This window comes from Trachinotus anak, unplaced genomic scaffold (genome assembly GCF_046630095.1).
Source record: "Trachinotus anak isolate AG129_WGS33_773 ecotype Australia unplaced genomic scaffold, CSIRO_AGI_Tana_v1 ptg000011l, whole genome shotgun sequence".
NCBI classification, from domain to species: Eukaryota; Metazoa; Chordata; class Actinopteri; order Carangiformes; family Carangidae; genus Trachinotus; species Trachinotus anak.
Genome location: NW_027273862.1, coordinates 20,991,212 through 21,011,288, shown reverse-complemented (window position 1 = coordinate 21,011,288; position 20,077 = coordinate 20,991,212). Strand labels below are relative to the sequence as shown.

The following is a 20,077-nucleotide window of genomic DNA, read 5'->3' as shown; positions in this document are numbered from 1 at the left end:
TCAAAAAACTGTGCAGTGAGTCAATATATGTGTAAGGGTAATTGTTTTGAACAAGGGTAACAAATAAGTTTTAGTTAGAAGGTTGCTGGAGTTTGACTGAAGAGAAACCAATGGACTTCTGCAGCCTGGCAGCACCGTGACTGGCACTGCAGCAGGTAATTTAAGCTCAAGTCTAACTCTGATGCTTTAAATTATTTAACTACATAATGATAGCCATGCGGTTTCAAAACACTGTCACAAAGTGTTTGAGCATCAAATGTATAAATGTACAGTAGAGCGCATTACACACAGGTAACCACTTCATTTACACTAGAATCGGGCAACCATCTGTATTTTCTGATTGCCAAATTGAACATCAGTAAATCATTTGACACATCACAGCTGAGTAACTACAGTACTTACAACTTCAGTTGGCTCCATATGCTTAATCTTTTCTGAGAGTTACTGTGACAGTCTAGACTGTATTTTGCATATATTTTTATACACACAACCTCAGACTGAGAATCAGAGACCTGGGCTTAATGCCCAAATTAATTCCAATGAGCTAGTAGCTAGCTCATGTCAAGCCATTTAGGGGGAAACATTGGCTGCTTTTGATGTATTTCAGCCCGTTTTGACAAATAATGTAGAAAAACTCAGATATTAGGCATCCTGCTGACTATGTTAGCTAAGGTGTATAATGTAACACACCATTTTTAATCAGGTTTTAACATAGTCAATTGTGTTTTGTTGTACAAACTAAAACAACACAAATCTTGAAATGCTTCTGACATAGTGATTTAAGCATATACAATGGGAATGGGTGATTATTTTTTTTAACTGACAGGTTGTATTCTTAACTGCCCTCCATATATAAAGGAGGATGAAAGGTAGAAAAGTAGTGATGGCCTCTACGTAACCGTGAATGAGTGTGTGTGCGTGTGTGTGTGCGACATGGTCAAGACAATAGGGGGAGGCTGACAAAAACTGTCACAGCCACGCTGATGAAGACAGGCAAGGCTGCTGCCAAGGTATCTAAGGAATGAGGCTCTCATGTTGGAGAAAAAATTCAATTTAGCCTACACTTCTCACTGGGCCATGGCTCAGACTGTTCTGGTTATAGAGTAGACAGGGCGGGGGTCTTGACAAGAGCTTCATTGAAATTCATAGCTCACTGGCAACTGCATTCTAGTTTTTCATCATCAGTAGGTAAGGCAGAGACCAAAGGAAAATAATCAGTTGATCTATAGCAGGAATCATTGCACAGGAAACCAACAGGCCAGCACGATCAGGGTCTGCTGCAAGACATCTGCCTTGGAACACACAAGTGAAAAGTGAAATATGTCAGCTTTTAAAGGCTCCTAGTAAAGGACCTGATGTGTTTAGAAGATCTTGGAGGCCAGTAAGGGACAATCCGATACCTTTCTACAACATCTGGAGAAAGTCTCATCTCCAAGAACAAGAACAATCAGGTCTTTGTGTTATGGCAGGTCAGGAAAAGCTAGGATGAGCCAGATGACCAGCTGCATCAGGGTTGGGAAATGTAAAACGCTAGTGTGTTTGATGATGTCAGCTGTTTTTTCTTTGTGGATCACTGGATGTATGATTGTTTTGAAAGCGCCACGTGTTCATAGATTTTTATGGTGCATTTCTTGATAATAATTATTGTAATGATAAAATGGACGTAGATAATATCAATTAAAGATATAATGATATAGTGACCTGTTTCTTTATGCTTGTGCCGTTAAGTGGTTTGCATTTGACATGCTGTCTGTCTAGACTCTAGTCTAAAATGATTAAAGTATTTTAAATTCTGTTTGCTAATCTAGCATGCTCTGGCAGCCCTTGGGTTTCATTAGTTCCTAACATCTGGCACCCTTCCTGCATCCCAAATGAGAAACTTCAATCACATTCTCTGCCTGAATGTCTTCAGTGTTTGGAGCCGTGTTGTGTAAAAATGATCTGAAAACAGCTTTTCTTTGCTCGATATATTGCAGCACAGATCTATGTCTGACTGCTACCTGTTAACATTGTTATTGCCATTTGGCATCATACAGGCAGGACATAGCACAGAGGTGTGTAGTATCACAGCAAAGCATGGCTTGTGTCCCTTCAAAGTTTACACAGGTCACTGAATGGATCTACTCATGCAGCTTTTAGAGCCATAGCACAACTTTTGGAGGGTGGTCAATTTCCTCCACCAGCAGTGTAGACACAAATGATTGTGTCCATTTTACCGTAACGTATCAGTTTTAGCCAATGTCTGTGTCCTGTCATTCTTTATCCCATCTACAAAGCTACAATTGGCTCTGCTGTTTTTCCTACCAAGGCAACTGCCATCAAGTTTGAGTTCTGAAACATGGATAGCATATTCCTTCCACTATTAAGATGCTCATGGCAGCGTATAGACATATGGTAGCAGCAAATCTGGCTACTTACTTACTTCTGTGCCTTGTGTGGACATGGTCTAAGATGGGTTGTTAGAAAACTATCCCATGTTTTTGGTCAGATGGAATTCTGTAAACTACTTCTATACCTACTTTGGATATTTACACAAGGGAATAAACAGGAATTAATGCTTACTCTGAGATGGGAGGCATACTGTAATCACACCTAACCATCAACAGACGGAAATGCAGCATAGCAATGTTCGACTGAGGGCTATCGTCTCAGAAAGACATGGAGAAATAGAGCGAGGGAGAGAGCATTAAAAAATAAGGAAAACAAATTCATCACCCCGTTCCCTGGGAAACAAAAACAGTCATAAATCAAAGAGAAAAATGAGGCGCCTTATCTGGCTAACTTCACAGCTAAGGTAGCTTGACTTCTAACGGAGTCTCAAGAGAATGCCTCCAAGGTTCCCAGGCAGCGCAGCGCAGTGTTGCACTCCGCTAAAGTGGTTATGAACCAGATATAAAAAATTAACTTTAAAATGTCGTCCTGAGCACAGCAAGTTAACTGACTACAGGAGGGTTCTCCAGGGAACGAGAAGGAAGACGCTGAAATCACAGAAATGTGGCACATCTGAAGTAAAAATAGAAGAGGTCATTGCATGCAGTGAGGCCTGAATGGTGTCACTCTAGCAGACTGCCACTAACAACAATCACAATGCTTGTAAAACTAAGTAACACGTTTTTAAATTGTCTCAAATATTAAGGTATTACAAGTAAGAAAAAACATGAAGAAGGTTTGGTAGATGTCTTAATCAGAAGCCTTTTATTGATGCTTGATGAATCGAGGAGATAAGCAATGAGCAATACAGTTAACAAGTTAACCAGTAGTGCCATGCCAAATCTCAGAAGCTGTCCTTTATATCCAGAATCCTCACACAGCACAAGCTCATACATGTGTGAAGACCACTGGATACCTAAATCTAAACATGAGCTCACTTCTTACATAACTCATGTTGCAAATTCCAATTGCCTCTGTCCTAAGAGACTAACTGACCATAAGAAAATGAGACACTGCCTGTTTGTTATGGCTATGACCTTATCAGTGCTTTCAAGGTTCTCCTAGAAACAGACAGTGAACTACTGTCTAATAATAAATAAGATGTGACTGAGCTGTGTGCAAACATTCCCTGAAAGAGAGCATACGCACTAAATGAAAGAGGACAGGCCTTTGTTTTTTTTGGTTTTTTTTTAAATATATATATGAATGAAATATATATATGTACGATTATTTGTGTCATAATGGAGAAATTGCAAAACCTAATAACCAGATTTTTTTTTTTTAATAAATAAATAAAAATCATGTCTGTACGTATTCCTGAAACTTTTCAATCGAACCGTATTTCACAACACATCATTATGGTAGTAATTCTAAGATGGCCTAAACCGGTAAGCGCTAGAGTCTTGTCAAAGGCTGCTGACATGTTAATGATGATAGAAAACATTCTATCATTCAAATTATAACATACATAACCTTCCACTTTAACCTATTCTTACCCCTACTGTTGGTAAATGGGTTTGGCAAAACACCTCTTAATATAAAGCAATCAGGTTCAACACAACTTCAAACCACAACCTCATTAATATACATATACTTAAATTATTTTCTCTATGAAAGTGTCAAAGAGATCATTGTTACTTTTGTAAAGGTAGAATTTATGGCTTAGCTGTTGTATTGGACAGTATTGGATGTTACTGGTGTTCCTCATTAAGTGGCCCATGAGTGTATAATTTCCTAATAAGAACAAGGGCATTTATATATATTTACATATATTTTGTACTGATGACAATACTATCTCTATGACTGGTTTAAGAAACCGTGAATCTGTGTTCAGTACATGGCTGGCAGGTGTATGAGAGACAGGAAGAGCATCCAGGATTTATTAAAAATGTTGGTGTAAGGGAGAGGAATGCTAAACTTTACCCTACTGTATAGCCATACTGCAAAAAATAAATCTAGGGCCTTAAACCTGAAGGTCAGTTTTAATATAATATCAAAAACCAATTTCCACTTGTTTGTCAGATCCATTTATCAAATCCATTTAATACAATTACATCCTGTAGCCTTGCTAGTCCTGTGGGCTAGTTACATGGCCTCTCCTCACAAAAAGGGAGAGAGCGCTGGAATAGCTGAGGTGGGTAAGGTATACAAGGGTCAGAGGCAAGTGTCACAGGGTCACGCTCTGGAGCTGCAGGAAGTAGCAAATTACCTCTAAGTCTGTCTGCTCTGCCAGAAGGAACCCGATGAGGGAACAAATAAGTCAAAGTAAATTATGCAAGCAGAATGCAGCTACCTGATATTGGATGAGTGAGAGATGTTGCTAAAGCAGTGCCAAGAAGGTGATAGTGATCAAAATCCAAAAACAGTGGCATACAAAATGCCTTTTCTGCCAAATCAGTTCACAACTCAGGACTGTAATGTTGCTATTAGATTGCAAGAGGTTACCTCTGCCAGGCCACTGTTTCTAGCCAAGGCAGATTTATAGTCAAGCCAGACAATGTCATTAGACATGAGCCTGACTGTCCATTTTATTAGTCGTTACTTCATCAAAAGTCGGTGCCCACAGGCCACATTCTCCTCCAAAGTCACGCTGGTCCCATAAACAGCAGCAGGTAAGCATAGATTGTTGCCACTTACGTCACAGTTTATGGGACAACCATGACTTATGACAGCTAATGTATCCAGCTATCATATATGTTATTTATATGTAACATACAGCATTATATATGTTTGATTGGGAATTACGGCTGGTCGGGATATCGACCTATTGTACAGCGAAAAAAACTCAAACAAGATATAGAATCAGACAATAAAGTTTTTATCGATATAGGCCAATGTTGCGTTACAAAATCTGTTTCGTCAGTAAAACTGTGCCAGTGTTTGCATTTCTCCTCTATCAATCAGCGTGCAAACCCAGCCCCACTTGCTCGCAAATTCTCCTGCAAGATGGAGGGCCGGTTTGGTGATTGTAAAAAGAAATTCAGCCTGTTATTGCTGTTGAAAACTACTGAGGTACCATTCTCAAAGATAGGCCTCTTTTTATTGAATAAAAGCTATTCATTTTATATATTTTTTAATTTACATGTTGATATATTGTGAAGCTATATATTTTCAAACAGGGCCCGCTGTTATTTTTGTTTTGTTTACATTTTGTTATTTGCACAGATGTACATCTTGTCAAACAACCTATAATTTTAATAAGCCTAGTATAGCTATTGAAAACATCTGAAGGAGCATTCTGAGAGATATTTTCAAACATGGGAAAGAAACCCTGTGTTTGCATTTCATTTTGAATCTCTGTTTTCTTTTAACAAAAGTGCTTGATATCTCACATATGGTGTTGCCTTACATCTGAACATTCAGCCTAAAACTACCAAGGTATGATTTTTGCTCCATATCACCCAATACAACACACTGTGGCTGTTCCAAGTATTAGCTTTTTTCTTTTCCATTAAGCCCTACTATTGCCATTTTCAATTTTATCTACAGTTCTCCGATTTGCCAAGCTCTGAAAACCATTTATATTATATTAATCTTACCAATGTGTCATATTGATAATCAAAAAGGTTAAGCCACAAACATACAGTATCTCATCTTATTTATTGTTAACAAAATTAACACTTGAGTGTTTTTAGCTTAATTCAAGTTTTGAAGCACAACAGCCCTTGGACATGTTTGTACATTTTTGCTAACATCATTGATCCTAATCAAAGAACAAATTGAGGCTCATTGAAGAGGCTCTTGAAGGAGCTGTGGTGCTCAAGAGGTTCTAGAAAACATAATGAAGTCTGAGTTCTATTACTCCTACATCCATGTGCAATCACTTTATTGTGTAAGTAGGTGGGAGACCATAGTGGTGGGTGGGAGTGCTTTCACATGCAAACTCAAAAAGATGAGCCTGGCATTAGAAAGGCTTTATTAGACATGAAGAGGCTCAGACCTGGTAAAAGCAGTAAGATGAGAGACTCCAGCTGTGTTAACAATATATAAATAAATAGGGAAAAAAATTACAGGAAAAAATTGAGGGTAGTCATACCAATCCAAAAGGATGGTTTGCTAATAAAGAGAAAATAAAGAAAGACTAGTGAATACTATATCAATCCAATATGAAACTTCTCACTCAATTATTTCAAAACATTTTCTCCTTTCTGAATAATTTTAACTTTATATTGCAGAGCCAGTATTAAAATTATGGTACACAGTTACACTGTTTACTATACATTGATCAAATACGTATAATGAAAAATTATTATTTTCTTGTAATGAATGGTATAAACAGACAGAAAGAGAGCTGCCTGTGTGAAAGAGTGTCAGGTGATGGGTACTCCATTGCTGCATTTTGAATGTGCATTTGACAGAGGGTAATCAGTAAAATTCCCCTGAAACAGAATTTTTTATATTTAGTCATCTTACAGGAGTTCATCTTGAAAAGGTTACTGACCACTGGTGGAGACCACTGCCTCTTCGGTTCAAAAGAACAGCAAACAGAAAAACAGACAAGATCAGTGATGAAACATAAGGTGAGAGCCAATAAAATGATGCAAGACCACAGTCATCCTCAATCTGCCATGAACTACATGACGGAACTAGAAAGGCATTGTGCTGAGTGTAGCGAGGGCTTAAGATCTTATTATGCGCAAACTATGTATCCTTGACATCAATCATCAAAATGGCTTACTGTGATCAAAGAAATCATATGTCTGTGTGTGGTGATAGGAGGTAGTGCACTTTTAAAAAGGCAGTGAAGACTAAATGTTTGAGCTTAGGTTTTTGACTGCATTTAAAGTAGCTCTGGCAGAGTATATATATAATGTGAAACAAACTTGCTCATCCCCAAACTCAGACAGAGAGAGCCCAAAGCAACAATTTAAATCTAAGAGATGGAGACAACCAAAACAAGACTGCCATGGATTTGCCTGTCAGTGTGGCTTAGACAGCACCAAAGGAATATCCCATCCCCCTAGTTACAGAGTCAGATTTACTTTGTACTGGCAAGAAATATACTTTTACTTGGATTAAGCATTATGACACAAAACTAGCCATCCTAGCCATTGACTAGCCAAAAAAAATAAATAAATACTGAATAAACACTGTATGCAACAACATATCAAAAATATTTAGATTAACAAATGTTCAGAAGCCTGAGTGAGGGAGAGAATGAATTTTAGGAATACTTAACTTAACTTAAGTCTTTTCAAAGCTGGAACACAGGATTGGACTTGATTGCGTAGAATTTAAGGATAATGTGCCCAGACACATTATGCACTAGTTTAAATTACCAGCCTGTAAAATTAGGGTTGTTCATAATTAACTGCTTAACCATTAACCAACAATAACATTTTTTACTGATTAAAAATATCAATTAAACAGTTAAAATATCCTGGGACATCAATACCATTTGTGTGGATATTCTCTGCCATGAGTCTCACAGTGAACAGACTGTGCATCAAACATACAGCATGTTCAGGTTTCTATTTCTGAATTTTAAAAAAACAGAAGAAAAGCTGTCCACTACACGGAGGACTGAACGTGGCCTGTTCATTTTATTTTCAAGTTTAAGGAGCTGATCTTTATAACAACCTCATTAATTTATAACAGATAGCTTTTAATGTGTTCGTGAAAAAGCAGGCTGTCACTTATTCTGCCACAATGTAGTTAAAAAGACTATCGCCTTCTGGGATGATCTGCCAGGATTTTTTCCTTCTGTCACGCTCTCTGTTTAGTCACTCAGGATTGTTTCGGTCCACTTTAACCCCTGTGTATTGGGTTTTTTTGGGTTACAGATACTTGTCTCTTCTAAATAGTACATTTTAACCTAGTCAGTAAACAGTTAATGGTTGGTTAATGAGCATTGGCTGTCAGTCAGAAAAAATTAAATAAAAATCAATATTCCTACTGTCAATAAAAGCAAAGAGGCTACATCCAGACTTAAAGTCCTATCCATTTTCTCACGGACAACTAAGGTATCTGACAGCTGGAGCACCTCTAAGCCTTTAATGTGCATTACACTCTCCTGGTTAAATGATCAGCACAAACAATGAGAAACTATGCTGGGGAAAAAAATCTGTTATTATAACAAGCAAACTGCACATAACTATTCATGAAGTTAATTAAGACTCCCCATAGGCAAACAACTCAACAACAACAATTTTAATAGCCTGTTGCACTGCCGATTATGGTGAGCTGAAGCCAAAGATTATGTTTTGTAGAACTCCAAACATTTAATAGTTCAAACACACTCACTAAGATTAAAAATGAAATCAATAATCAAGCTATGGTGTTTTGTTCATGTTGATACATTTTCATTTGCTACGACTATGATTCACATCTTTGCCTGGAATGTCTTCACAGACTCCGAGGTTCACAGTACGTGAGCTGCAGCTCTGTTTATTTTGCCACTCTATACTTTCTTTAAGTCTTATTTGAATCCTTTCATTTCATTATATCAAAGTAATATGAAAGTTCAATTCATTTTGTTGATGTATAAAAAATTTTAACGAGGGAGAAATAAGATATACACAAATATTTGATAAAACATGGCCTATGATGGTGATCCCCTTTAAACTGTGTAATTATTGACAGAAAGACTTACAGAAGCGACAACTGCGAGGGCACTTGTACTAAAGACACCAAGCTCTTTCCCATTGTACTGTACCTGACAGGGTTGCTGGTAAGGGACACACGCAATGAGTCTAGACAGGCAACCAGGCGTTCGTCCATCACTCCTGACTTCAGCTCTCCCAGAAACTCCTGGGGAGATATCTGATGGCTGCTTCTTATGGTGCCCTGGAAGAAAGAGACATGTTAATAGTCAATACAAGGTATGAAAGAAACCATTGTCAAACAACTTAACAGTCAATCACAAATGAGAATCAAGGATTCTTTTCCAGTACTGTGAATGTCCCTCTATAGGCCTGAAAATCTATTTAAGTCTAGCCTACTTGAACAAATTCACTTTTAATAATCCCTGTCAGATAAATATGCATATGTTGTTTTGAGTCAAATAAGTATGTAATAAGCCATGGCCAGAGGCATTATGTTTTCGGGTTTTCCATATGTCTGTCCCTCCCATTCCGATATCTCAGGAACGCCTTGAGGGAATTTCTTTAAATTTGGTACAAATGTTCACTTGGACTGAAGGATGAACCGATTAGATTTTGGTGGTCAAAAGTAAAGGTCACTACGGCCTCACAAACAAAACAAAAAAAAAAAAAAAACATTTTTGGTGATCATTTAAGTGCTCATACATTAATTATGACACAATGTAACAAAACACATGACAACATTTATATCCAAACAGACACATTTCACAAATGGTACACTTTCAAAGGGGCACAGAATCTAACACCTTTTTATGGTGGTTGAAAATTAAGTCATCAGCACAGAAATCATAGCAATTAAATGAGACTGCCATCATCTCTCTCACTGTGATGTCCCATAATCACATGCAAAAAAAAAACCATGTCAAGTGTCACATATACAGTAGATTTGGATTGTTTCACTATTTGTCTGTTTATTTGTACTTGCAGTGCTTTCTTAATGTAAATTTGGCGGTGGCAGCCTGCCACTGAGCAATTATACAATTCTGCAAAGGCATTCTAATTTGAAACAATGGATGAAGTGGAGACACATGGCAACGCCCAGACAAAGCGAAAAGGAGAGAGAAAGAGAAGAGAAAAGGAAAAAGAGACAAAAAGGTAAATTAAACTAGCCAACATTGAGTTAGACACAATTTTATTACCAATTAATATTCTCTCCAACCGTTAGTATACTGTGTGCATACAAGCCAAACCCTTCCTAGTTGGACAGGGTATACCAGGATGAATCCTGGTGAGCCACCACATCAGTGGGGCGGTGAAAATCCATTAAGCTTTTACCACAACACACAAGAAAACATTCCACCTTAAAAGTTGCCACTTGCTGCCAGTGGCCTCAGAGTGGTACAGTGAATTAAATTAGTTTTTCTACCTAGCTATCGTTAACTTATAAAGATGAAAAGGCAGCAAAACATCCTTTCATTCATCAGTCACTCTTCTGACGGTTTCTTTATCTGTGATGCATTTGCAAAGAAAAATTACAAAGCCAGCCTATTAAAAGCGGACAACTTGTACTGCCTGCTAGACATGAAAGCTTGCTTGTAATATTCTCAACATGATGAAACTATTCATAAAGTAAGTCTAACATTTGATCGTGTGGTCCGCTATAGTTAGTGCATAACCTTCGTTAAGAGCTCTCCATTGCTGAAAAGCAACCCTGGGGGAAACACAGACTTCCATGACTAAAAGGTCAGCCTGTTCCCTCCTATCCTAGCCCCAACTACATGTACCCATAAGAGAGGGCCTTTATAAGTTTACAAATTTCTAAGTAGAGAGGGCCTTTATAAATGTACTACTTTCAAACTTTCAAAAGAACACCGCTGTAGCTCCAATGTCTTACAATAATCTACATGCATCTCAAACTAGTGAATATACCTGCATATACTTTTTCCTTGTCTGGGAGCAAGACAAGTAAGCTGAAGCTTTTCTGCGTTTTTCAGTGGGAGGGTATAGAAAGAAAGCTACACTTACTCAATTTGTCAAGCCAGCTGCACTCATGCCAAAACGTCACATATCATTGGGTACGTTTTTGATTCATCAAAAGCCTCAGAGATCAGCCTGCATCACCAGCAGCAGGAATAAATAATCCCGAACCCTTGCAGGCTGCCAAAACAATGGAACTATGCCCAGTCTGTCTCTCCCCTGACACCTTAAACCCCAATCTATAATATTCTCAACATCTAATAAAAATAAAATTAGTTATCAAAATTTCACAAAAAAAAGCCACTTTAATCTAAAGTCATCAAAGAATGTGGTATAATGATCACAAGCACCTCTGTAGCCTTAGAAATATAGGCACATAGGCAGAGTCAAATCTATATGTGCATGTTGAATGAGAGCCAGGAAAGCAGAAATCATTATCACTTCAGCTTTAAGTCTCCTGTGACAGTAAGTGACTACTGAATAGCTTTGTATCCAGAATGGACCACTGGGAAAAGTGATTTTATATGTGAATGCCCCCGACCTCTTATGAACTTCACTACTGGTTTACCCCAGTGAGGCTCTGCCTCCATACCACAAGACACATCAGTGCACTCATATCCCAATCAGCTAGTAGTCCTATGAATCTAGCCCTCTTCGGTGACAACAACACCACCCTCCAGTGTTATCATCATGGCAAAAACATTTTTGCTCCACTCCCCTGCTCACTCTTGATTGCAAATCTATCTTGGCATCACCAGCATATAGGCTCACTCGTGCCTCGTGTGCCTCTTGCTTTGTTTCAAGTAAGTGAAACAGCAGCAATTTCACCAATTACTACCACTCCCTGGCTGCACACCAGCCCATCAAGGACACATAGCTGTCTCTCTCCCTTTTACTCTCTTGTCCCAGTGGTCAATTGGGCCAAGAGAGTCCTGGAGAGATGTGATGCCCAGCTTGTTTGTTTCTAAGGCCTTTATCAGTGAGAGCACCATGAGTCCTGCTCATGGCGGCAACTGACACACCTGGCTAGGTCTTTCTCATAACAGGAACATCAGTGACAGCCGTTTGCCCACAGCAGCCATCAGGGAAGCTGACACACCTGCAACTACCTCCCCGTCATCTGCTAAAGGAGCAGCCCAGGGACTGTCCTGTGACCCTTGTATCTCTTCATTTCAAACAGAGGACATTTTTTCAACTTGACAATATTTACATTCTTAACTACAGTTATGCATTACATCGAACAAAACTCATCACCAGGAAGAATGGAGTGGTCAGCAACAGTGAGATACGGTCAGATTTGACATCAAACAAGAATGAATCTTCTGTGAATCTTGAATCTTCACGCATCCTGTTCCTCTCATCACATTCCCCACAACCATATGGGGGAGATCCCACCTTATTCACAGTGATTTCCACTTATTTCTCAAATCACTGTGAATGGGACAATGATGGTAATGGAGCGGTTTTTTTACATCATTGCTTTCTCATCTCAGTCACCCTTTCTATTGGGTTCTCCATGTTTTTCTCTTCACAACACGACAGTGAAATTGAGCAGGGCCACAGTGCCTTGATCCTTCTGTCTCACTGTGCACTTATTCTCAGGGCACTTACTCTGCTCAGCCAAAGCTCTGACCCCCCTTGAGACTTAAAAAATGTGTGCTATGTTTGCAAATGAGAACACTTTGGAAATAACACTGAACACTGTTTTAATGACTACTGTTTAAATGACCTATAAATTTGCCTCCATCCTCAGTCTTACTGATATATAATATCACTCTCAGTGCTGTACCATGCAAATAGGATTGAGGAAGGATATTTTTGAAAATTCTTTCTAGGTGTTTTAAAGGCAACACGAACTAAAACACTGATTACTACACAGGAGGGACAATGCAGACAGTGGGGTCTCCAAGAGGTGCAATAGATATTTCAAGACAACTACCACTACACAATACACTTGCAAAGGTCAGCAATTATTTTGTGTAACAAAATACATGACAGTTATTTCTCTACGAGAGTGTCTACCAAATTCGCAACAGAGCCACACTGGATTATGTCAGCAAGAGACATACATCAATTCAGGATTCAGCATTAAAGGTTAATTGGCAAAACTTGTCGTGGCGAAGGGTGTGTCAAGAAATTGGTTTCAGTTTTTTGGTGGAATGTAAACTTTCCCTGACTAAAGGCAAAGAAATTAAATAGTCAACTGGAAAAAGATCCCAGATGACTAAAAAAGTAAACTGGTTCAACTGTAATAACAGCATACTTGTGCTAATACAGCACAACATCGTATAGCCTAACCTTAAATGCAAAGGGACCTGATATTGATTTGAGAGGACAAATTATTACTCATGATTTAAATATGGTGTTGGGTGATTACAGAACTGAAAACAAAATTAAATCCAGACTGTTGAATATTCTTCACCCACTGTTAAAATATATTCACTCAGTAATAAAGGACATACTTAGATACACAGAAATACCTTATGTCAATATCCTTATTTTCACAAGTCCCAACATCTAAAAACCCACTGTACTACATCTTATGTAACATTTGATAAAACTGGTGTTTTGACTGATTTTAATTTGTTGCCTTCTGACCTGTGACCACATTATTTTATCATGCAGGAAAACAAATGTAGGCATATAAACAGGCTGGTCCCCATGGTAACAGCCTAAGGCAACTTTGGAGGAATATGGTTATAGCAAATATAATAAATGCAGCACTTCTTTGCAAGACACTGTGCCAACCTGTTCACCCAAAAAGCTGAGAGTTTTTTGCAATGCAGTGCAAGGTAACCTGAATATTAGATAACAGCTGTGATTTGTTAACAACAGTTAATTTAAGTTAGGAGGTGCCCTCGGAAGGAGGTTATTCTCAAGCTTCTGTTAATATGAAATAAACAAAAAACACCTCAGGTAAGCTGTGCTTTCATTATCATTCAAATTAACTACCACAGACTCAACTCATATTAACTATGAACACTCTCTGGGGTAGATGTTAAATGGAGTATCACCAGCAAATTGTGGTTTTTCTGTATTACTACTAATAATAATAATAATAATAAGAGAAATCAATGTAAAGCATGGTCTTTTTGGTCTGGGTGAAAAGAATGGTCCATAGTTTCCATTTCTTTGCAGATTTAATTATTTTCCTCTTAACACTGACAGTTTTGTCACCCTCTAGCTATCCTCTGTCTGCTTGGAGAGTAAAGAAAAAGCTTAGGTCTCATTGCTGAAACTTTGAAGGAGGACCCATCAACCACAGCAAACTCGCATACACAAAATCTAACCATCTTCCAGTACTCAAAAAATGTGAATATCAAATCTCACCCATTTTTGTTGTGGTGCACTATTACTCAGTAACACCCAAAATGTTATAATAACATAAATATTATCATCCTCAATAAAATATTTGTGTATTTTAGTTACAAGTGTAACCACAGAGAGATATCGACAGCAAGACAAATGAGATGGCACTGGCTTGTAAACCAATATACCTATAAATGAGATTAAATAACCAAATTCAGTCCCCCCCAGTCTCTGTAAGGCCATGTGAGATCAAAAAAATACATGGAATGATATGTGGTGAGTATAAGTGTAAAATATCATACATTCCAAAACTCACAGTTTTAGAGGCAGTAAAAATATACTGGATGACCATCTCTCTCTTTGTGTTCAGGTCCTTTTCTCTCAAAGGAGTCTTTTTTTCCTCATTCAGGTTCATGTCCTCCTGAAACAAAAACAAATTTGAAATTGTTATTTTAATCTGTGCATTCTTAATTAATTATATCATATCAATTGTAATCGGTTAATTCATGTTCTTGATTTTTTTTTTAAGATTTTGACAATAGGATTCACTTTGTTGTTTCAAACATTCATTATACAACACTTAGCTGTATCAGATTTGGTCCAAAGTGTTAGTGTAGACAGCAACAACCATACTTTACTTCTCACATTAACTCTTCAGCTTGGATGTAGCTTTTCTTTTACCATATTTGGCAAAAGTGGGGTCACATTATATTAGAGGACTGGACATTATTGTATTCAGAACAGTTGTTACTAAGAGTTTTAGTACTCGGTGTTTGCAGCCCTAATGTCATTACATGAGTGTCTACCTGTCAGTCTACATATAGTGTATCTGGAGGTAGTCAGCCCGAAAACTCCTCCACAAGTTATCTACTAGCTCATGCTGAGTGTTTTGAAAACGTTAAGAGTTACAGAAAAACTGAATGGAAAATTGAATAGATGCCTATTATCAGAACCATTACTCAACTGCAAGCTTTGTCAGTAATGTTTTTTTTTTTTTTTTTTTTTAAACCAGAAAATAAATACAATTTTCAAAAAGCTATTATTTTGCTTTTATTGATTTCCTCTATTTCTATGTAAATATGATAAACACATTCAAACAATATTCAAAACACAGTGAATGCCTTTCGTGTTATATTCAGTGCTTCCCTTCTAAAATCGTGATTCATATTTTTACCATTCTTTTACATTTCATACAAGCTGCTCTATTGTTTTTCTAAGAAAATGTTGATAATATTGTTCAGCAACAAAACAACATACCATCATCTTTTCAAACAGAGCCAAGATTTCTTTTTCCGAGGTGATCTTAGATGATAGTTCCTCAAAATGATGTGAGGTGGATGATGAGGAAATAGACCAGTCACTGGTATTTTGTTTTGAATGCGATAAGGGTGGCCGCTCCTTCTTACTACCTGGAATCCGAATACTGGCAAATCTGTCCAGCTGTAGAAACAACAGAGAAAACACAATTACAACAGAGAAAACTACACAAGAATTTTTAGTGCCAGGATGATATACATAAAAGCTGTCTTAGATTATTAATATATTTAGATGGTTAATACTCAGAAATGCTGAGAGTAAATGAAGAGTTAATGAGTTATTAGTGAGTTAGAAAAGCAATGTTATTGGTGTGAATTGTGTGAACAAAGCACCTACACAGAACATCTGTTTAACACATGTTGAGCAAAGTGCTATCTAGATAGCTGACAAGGACATTAGTTTGTGAGAAAAGCAGTGTTTCCACTGTGATGTGAATGAATTCAATTTCTGGCGATGAAGACCAATTTTATTGCCACTCAAAACAGATTGGATGATTTTATGTAAAGTGATGTTAGAGACTGACAACCAAGAGAAGAAAAAGTACCAATTTCTCAAATCTTACCACATCATCTGTGATGTTTCTAAAGGGTAAGTGCTACAGGTGGGGGACAGAAAAAACAAATCAGAATACATAAAGAAACTGCATTAAATATATAAAAAAAATAATAATAAATTAGCCCATTAGTTTTTAGACATCTTTTATTGCTAACCTAACCCTCTTTATTTCATTTCTTCTTGTATTAGGAGAGACGGATACAATGCAGTTTGAAAGGATGAGGACAGTGAAATGATTGTGGTGTTTTGTCTCTAGTCCCTTGCATTTATTTTGAAATTTAAAAAGAAACCTTAGAGAGACAAGTAGAGAGCCAAGACAACAAAAAAATGTGAAGTGCAAACATGTCCTTGTTCTAATACTTCCTGACTGCACTGTGCAGAACAACGAGAGCTGACCACCTTTAGCCTAGAGCAACTGCCAAATACCATACTTTGTGGCAGTGACTCAAACACAGATCTGAGCATCCCACTGTCACAGCTAACTGCAAACACATGCGTGCTTTAGCTAACAGTAGCAGCATACTCGATTGATGCTTGCAGTCATCTAAAAGGAGTCGAACAAGACATATCTGTGGATTCTTCTGGCTATATCATTACCTGTGAATATGAATGTGATGTTACAATGGCTATCAAGGCTTTGATCTACAGATGTTAATGGATCAAGATTACACCAGGTGAATGAAGCCCAAACTGCTGCACATTCCCCAAGGGCCTGTGCAATTAACACCAAACTTTCCCTTCAAAACAAAAATCCTTTTGTGGCACCCAGCAGTGCTGTTTTATTAAACAAGGTTTAAAAGCCTGAGCCCGAGTGTCATGTTAGTCAACATCAACAACATTAGTTATTTAAACCAAAATTGCAGCCTAAAAAGTGCTTTTCTAACAGGTCCTGTCTACAGATTAAAAGGAAGGGTCCACTTGTGCAGTGGAAATGATTTGGCATATTCCCCGGTTGTTTTTCTTTCCAAGCATGGGGAACTGAGGCTAACAACACGGGGAGAAAAAACCCTTATTTGCATCCATCAACAATTTAACACCTGTTGTTTAAGTCTCTGCTGTTCAGCAAAATGTGGAGAGGGATGCCCTAAACAGTATAAATAAATACAGTAACTTATTCATTCTATTTTATAAAATGGATAAGTAGACATTATACCAGCTCCTGCTTTTTTTCATCGATTTCATCGCAATTTATTGTATATTACACTCAAAATTTTGCTCTTTGTGTTTTATAGTCCAACAGTGCCTAAGCAGCCTCTAGTACTCTTCAGCTCAGTACAAATCTCTGCAACTGCGTCACTGTAGCTTGTTCGTCTGACCCACTGTCTTATATAGCTGCCTTTTATATATGTCCTATATATAAAAAAGGTGGCGATATAAGAATTATTTGCATTGGATGATGTTCAACTTGACAACAGCATGACTGCCCAGGAGTTAAACTGTAAAGATTAGTTAATCAATTGATCAATAATTATAAATAATAATAAGAAATAATAAGAATTTGTTGGTTCTTACTTCTTAAATATGAAGATTTGCTTCATTTCTCAGATTTTTATCATTAGTAATTGAGTGTCTCTGGGTTTGAGGCTATAGTTCAGGCAAAACAAGCCAACTGAAGACATAACCTTAGGCTTTCCAAACTTATGATGGGCTTTCTTCACCATTTTCTGACATTTTGTGACAAAAGACCAACAGATTAATCAAGAAAATATTTGGCAGATTAATCAATAATGAAAAATGTTTAGCTGCAGCCCTACCCAGGAGCTGATTTGTATTCGAGTTGTGTAAGTAAGAAAGCAGTAACAATTCAAGACCATCTCTCACCATCTATCCATAGTAACAATTTAAACTGCAGACAAAGGCAATGCCTCACCTGAACTCCAATTGAACAATTTCAAAGCTTCCAAATAGAGTAAGCAAAAGGACCTAAGTGTCTAGGCAGAGTGGAAATAAGAAAACAGGTTTGGGAAAAAAAAAAATGTCTGCCAACTATGAAACATCAAATAAAGTTGTGGCTTACATAAAGTAAGCTGAATGAAGAAACAAATGAACAAACTAGGATGGCCAAACAGTAATGTGTAAATGTCATTGAATTCATTTTACTTTCAGCTATCACCCTGTTCATTTAATTAAACTCAGATAACATCTTTTTCAATTAACTGAGACAAGTAACCCACCGCTTGTAGAGAAAATGCCAATTTATAAAACACTGCACATGCAATCCACAACAGAAAGGGGGGGAAAAAAAACTAAAATTAAAAAGCCAAGCCAACTCAAACCAAGACAGCATCAGATTTTGAAAGGTTTATCTCTCAGACTTTGGACCATTCATTAACTACACTGCAAAGTCTTCATGTTTTTTTGGGTTTTTTTTCATGTAATTGCACACACCAGAAGCACGACAAATACTTATCACAAGGGAAATCACTTTCACCAATGAATGGAACAATGGTAGCGCACAATATTAAATACAAGCAGAAATCCAAACTTTTAAAACAAGATTTCTGAAAATGCACATTTCCTGCAAAAAAAAATAAAAATAATAAAAATTCCTTATACGCAACACTGGTAGAAAATAGGCAGTAAGTAGTCCATTCAATTGATTAGATCATTTCAGCATTACCACCCAGACAGTATCACAGGCACTGATTGAAAAGCCACTCAGTAAAGTAATTTCAACAATTAAAAGTTCTATGTGGGAATTGACTTTGATGAAAAAAAACTTGACAACCACACAGAATAAATAGTGATGAAATACAATTCATTAGCGATTTCGTCCCAACCATATATTTTGTGTATTGCAGGTTCAAATGTTTTTAGCTCAATGTTAATAAAGTGGGTAAATGCCATGTCTCACTTAGGTTCATCAACAGTTGCTTATCTTATTTGAGCACCAAAATTCAGTAATACTGAAATAATTAACACTAAAATCCTCTTCAAAACGCAGTGATTTAGAACAAAAATACCAAACATCCATTACATTAATGAGGCCAAACCTGATCAGAACTTAAAGTGACAACAAATTCATTTTTAATGTGTCAACAAACAGTCATTTTTTAACCCTACATAACAGGTCCAGCCTCTAAAAATAACATTAAAACACTGCATTAACATGTCACCTCTTCCATTTCTTCTTCAACTTTACAATACTCTGCTTGATAAAACAGCCATTGCTCATTTGTCATTAAAGTGGCCTTTCATGGCAAATCTACATTCTGTCAATTATAATAAATATTGTGGTACTGTAGTGCCACCTATTGAGAACACAGTCAACTAAATAAACCACGGCCGTTAAGTGTGAAAAATATTTACAATATTTACAATATTTTTCAGTTATGTCTTATAATAATAGTTGTAAAGACCAATCTGATGAGAGAGAGGTACTTGAGGTGTCAGGATTAAGCAGTACTATCATAGGTACATGGCTTGTTTGTATCTTTTAGTGAGAATAAGTAACAAGATGTTCTTTGGTTGTGTATTTTCTATCATTATAGAAGTTCAAGACAGCACTGTCTCAGTGTGTTTAGCTGCTTTTTAATTAGAATATTAAAAGGAGAACCAGAAAGATAACTAACACCTCTGCCAATCAGAGTGATTATGTGTAGCTCAACTCAGGTAAGAAATCTTTGCTTTTCACTCTTTCACTCACTTGTTGACAGCAGTAAAGAAAAAAAAAAAGGTGCCCCACTCGCTCTGCCCTGGTTTCCTGTCTCTCTACACTGTCAACTGTTAAATAAAGGTAAAATGCAAAAAACAATAATCTTTCCAAAAGAGATAATGGGTGGTCATACATGGGGTGTTCAAGGATGTCTCTGGCAACCTATGTGAATGATCTCCATCTACACCAAAGACCATCCTTAAACAGGACAGGGGTTAATAATCTTCCCCAACATAAAACTACCTGTTATCAAGTTCCAGGTCACACAACTGAGCCATCAAAACCATGAACT

The 20,077-nt window shown here is 37.3% G+C and overlaps 1 protein-coding gene across 1 annotated transcript in view; it reads right to left on the bottom strand.

Annotated features, from left to right (window-relative positions):
- Positions 1-20,077, bottom strand: part of LOC139627779 (protein diaphanous homolog 3-like) — a 156,610-nt gene that overhangs the window by 134,569 nt on the left and 1,964 nt on the right. The window contains exons 2-5 of the mRNA XM_071488876.1: positions 16,138-16,170; positions 15,516-15,698; positions 14,575-14,679; positions 9,086-9,216 (exon numbers count right to left, since the gene is read on the bottom strand). Coding sequence (XP_071344977.1) covers positions 9,086-9,216; positions 14,575-14,679; positions 15,516-15,698; positions 16,138-16,170 — 452 coding nt within the window. The remainder of the gene's footprint in view (positions 1-9,085; positions 9,217-14,574; positions 14,680-15,515; positions 15,699-16,137; positions 16,171-20,077) is intronic.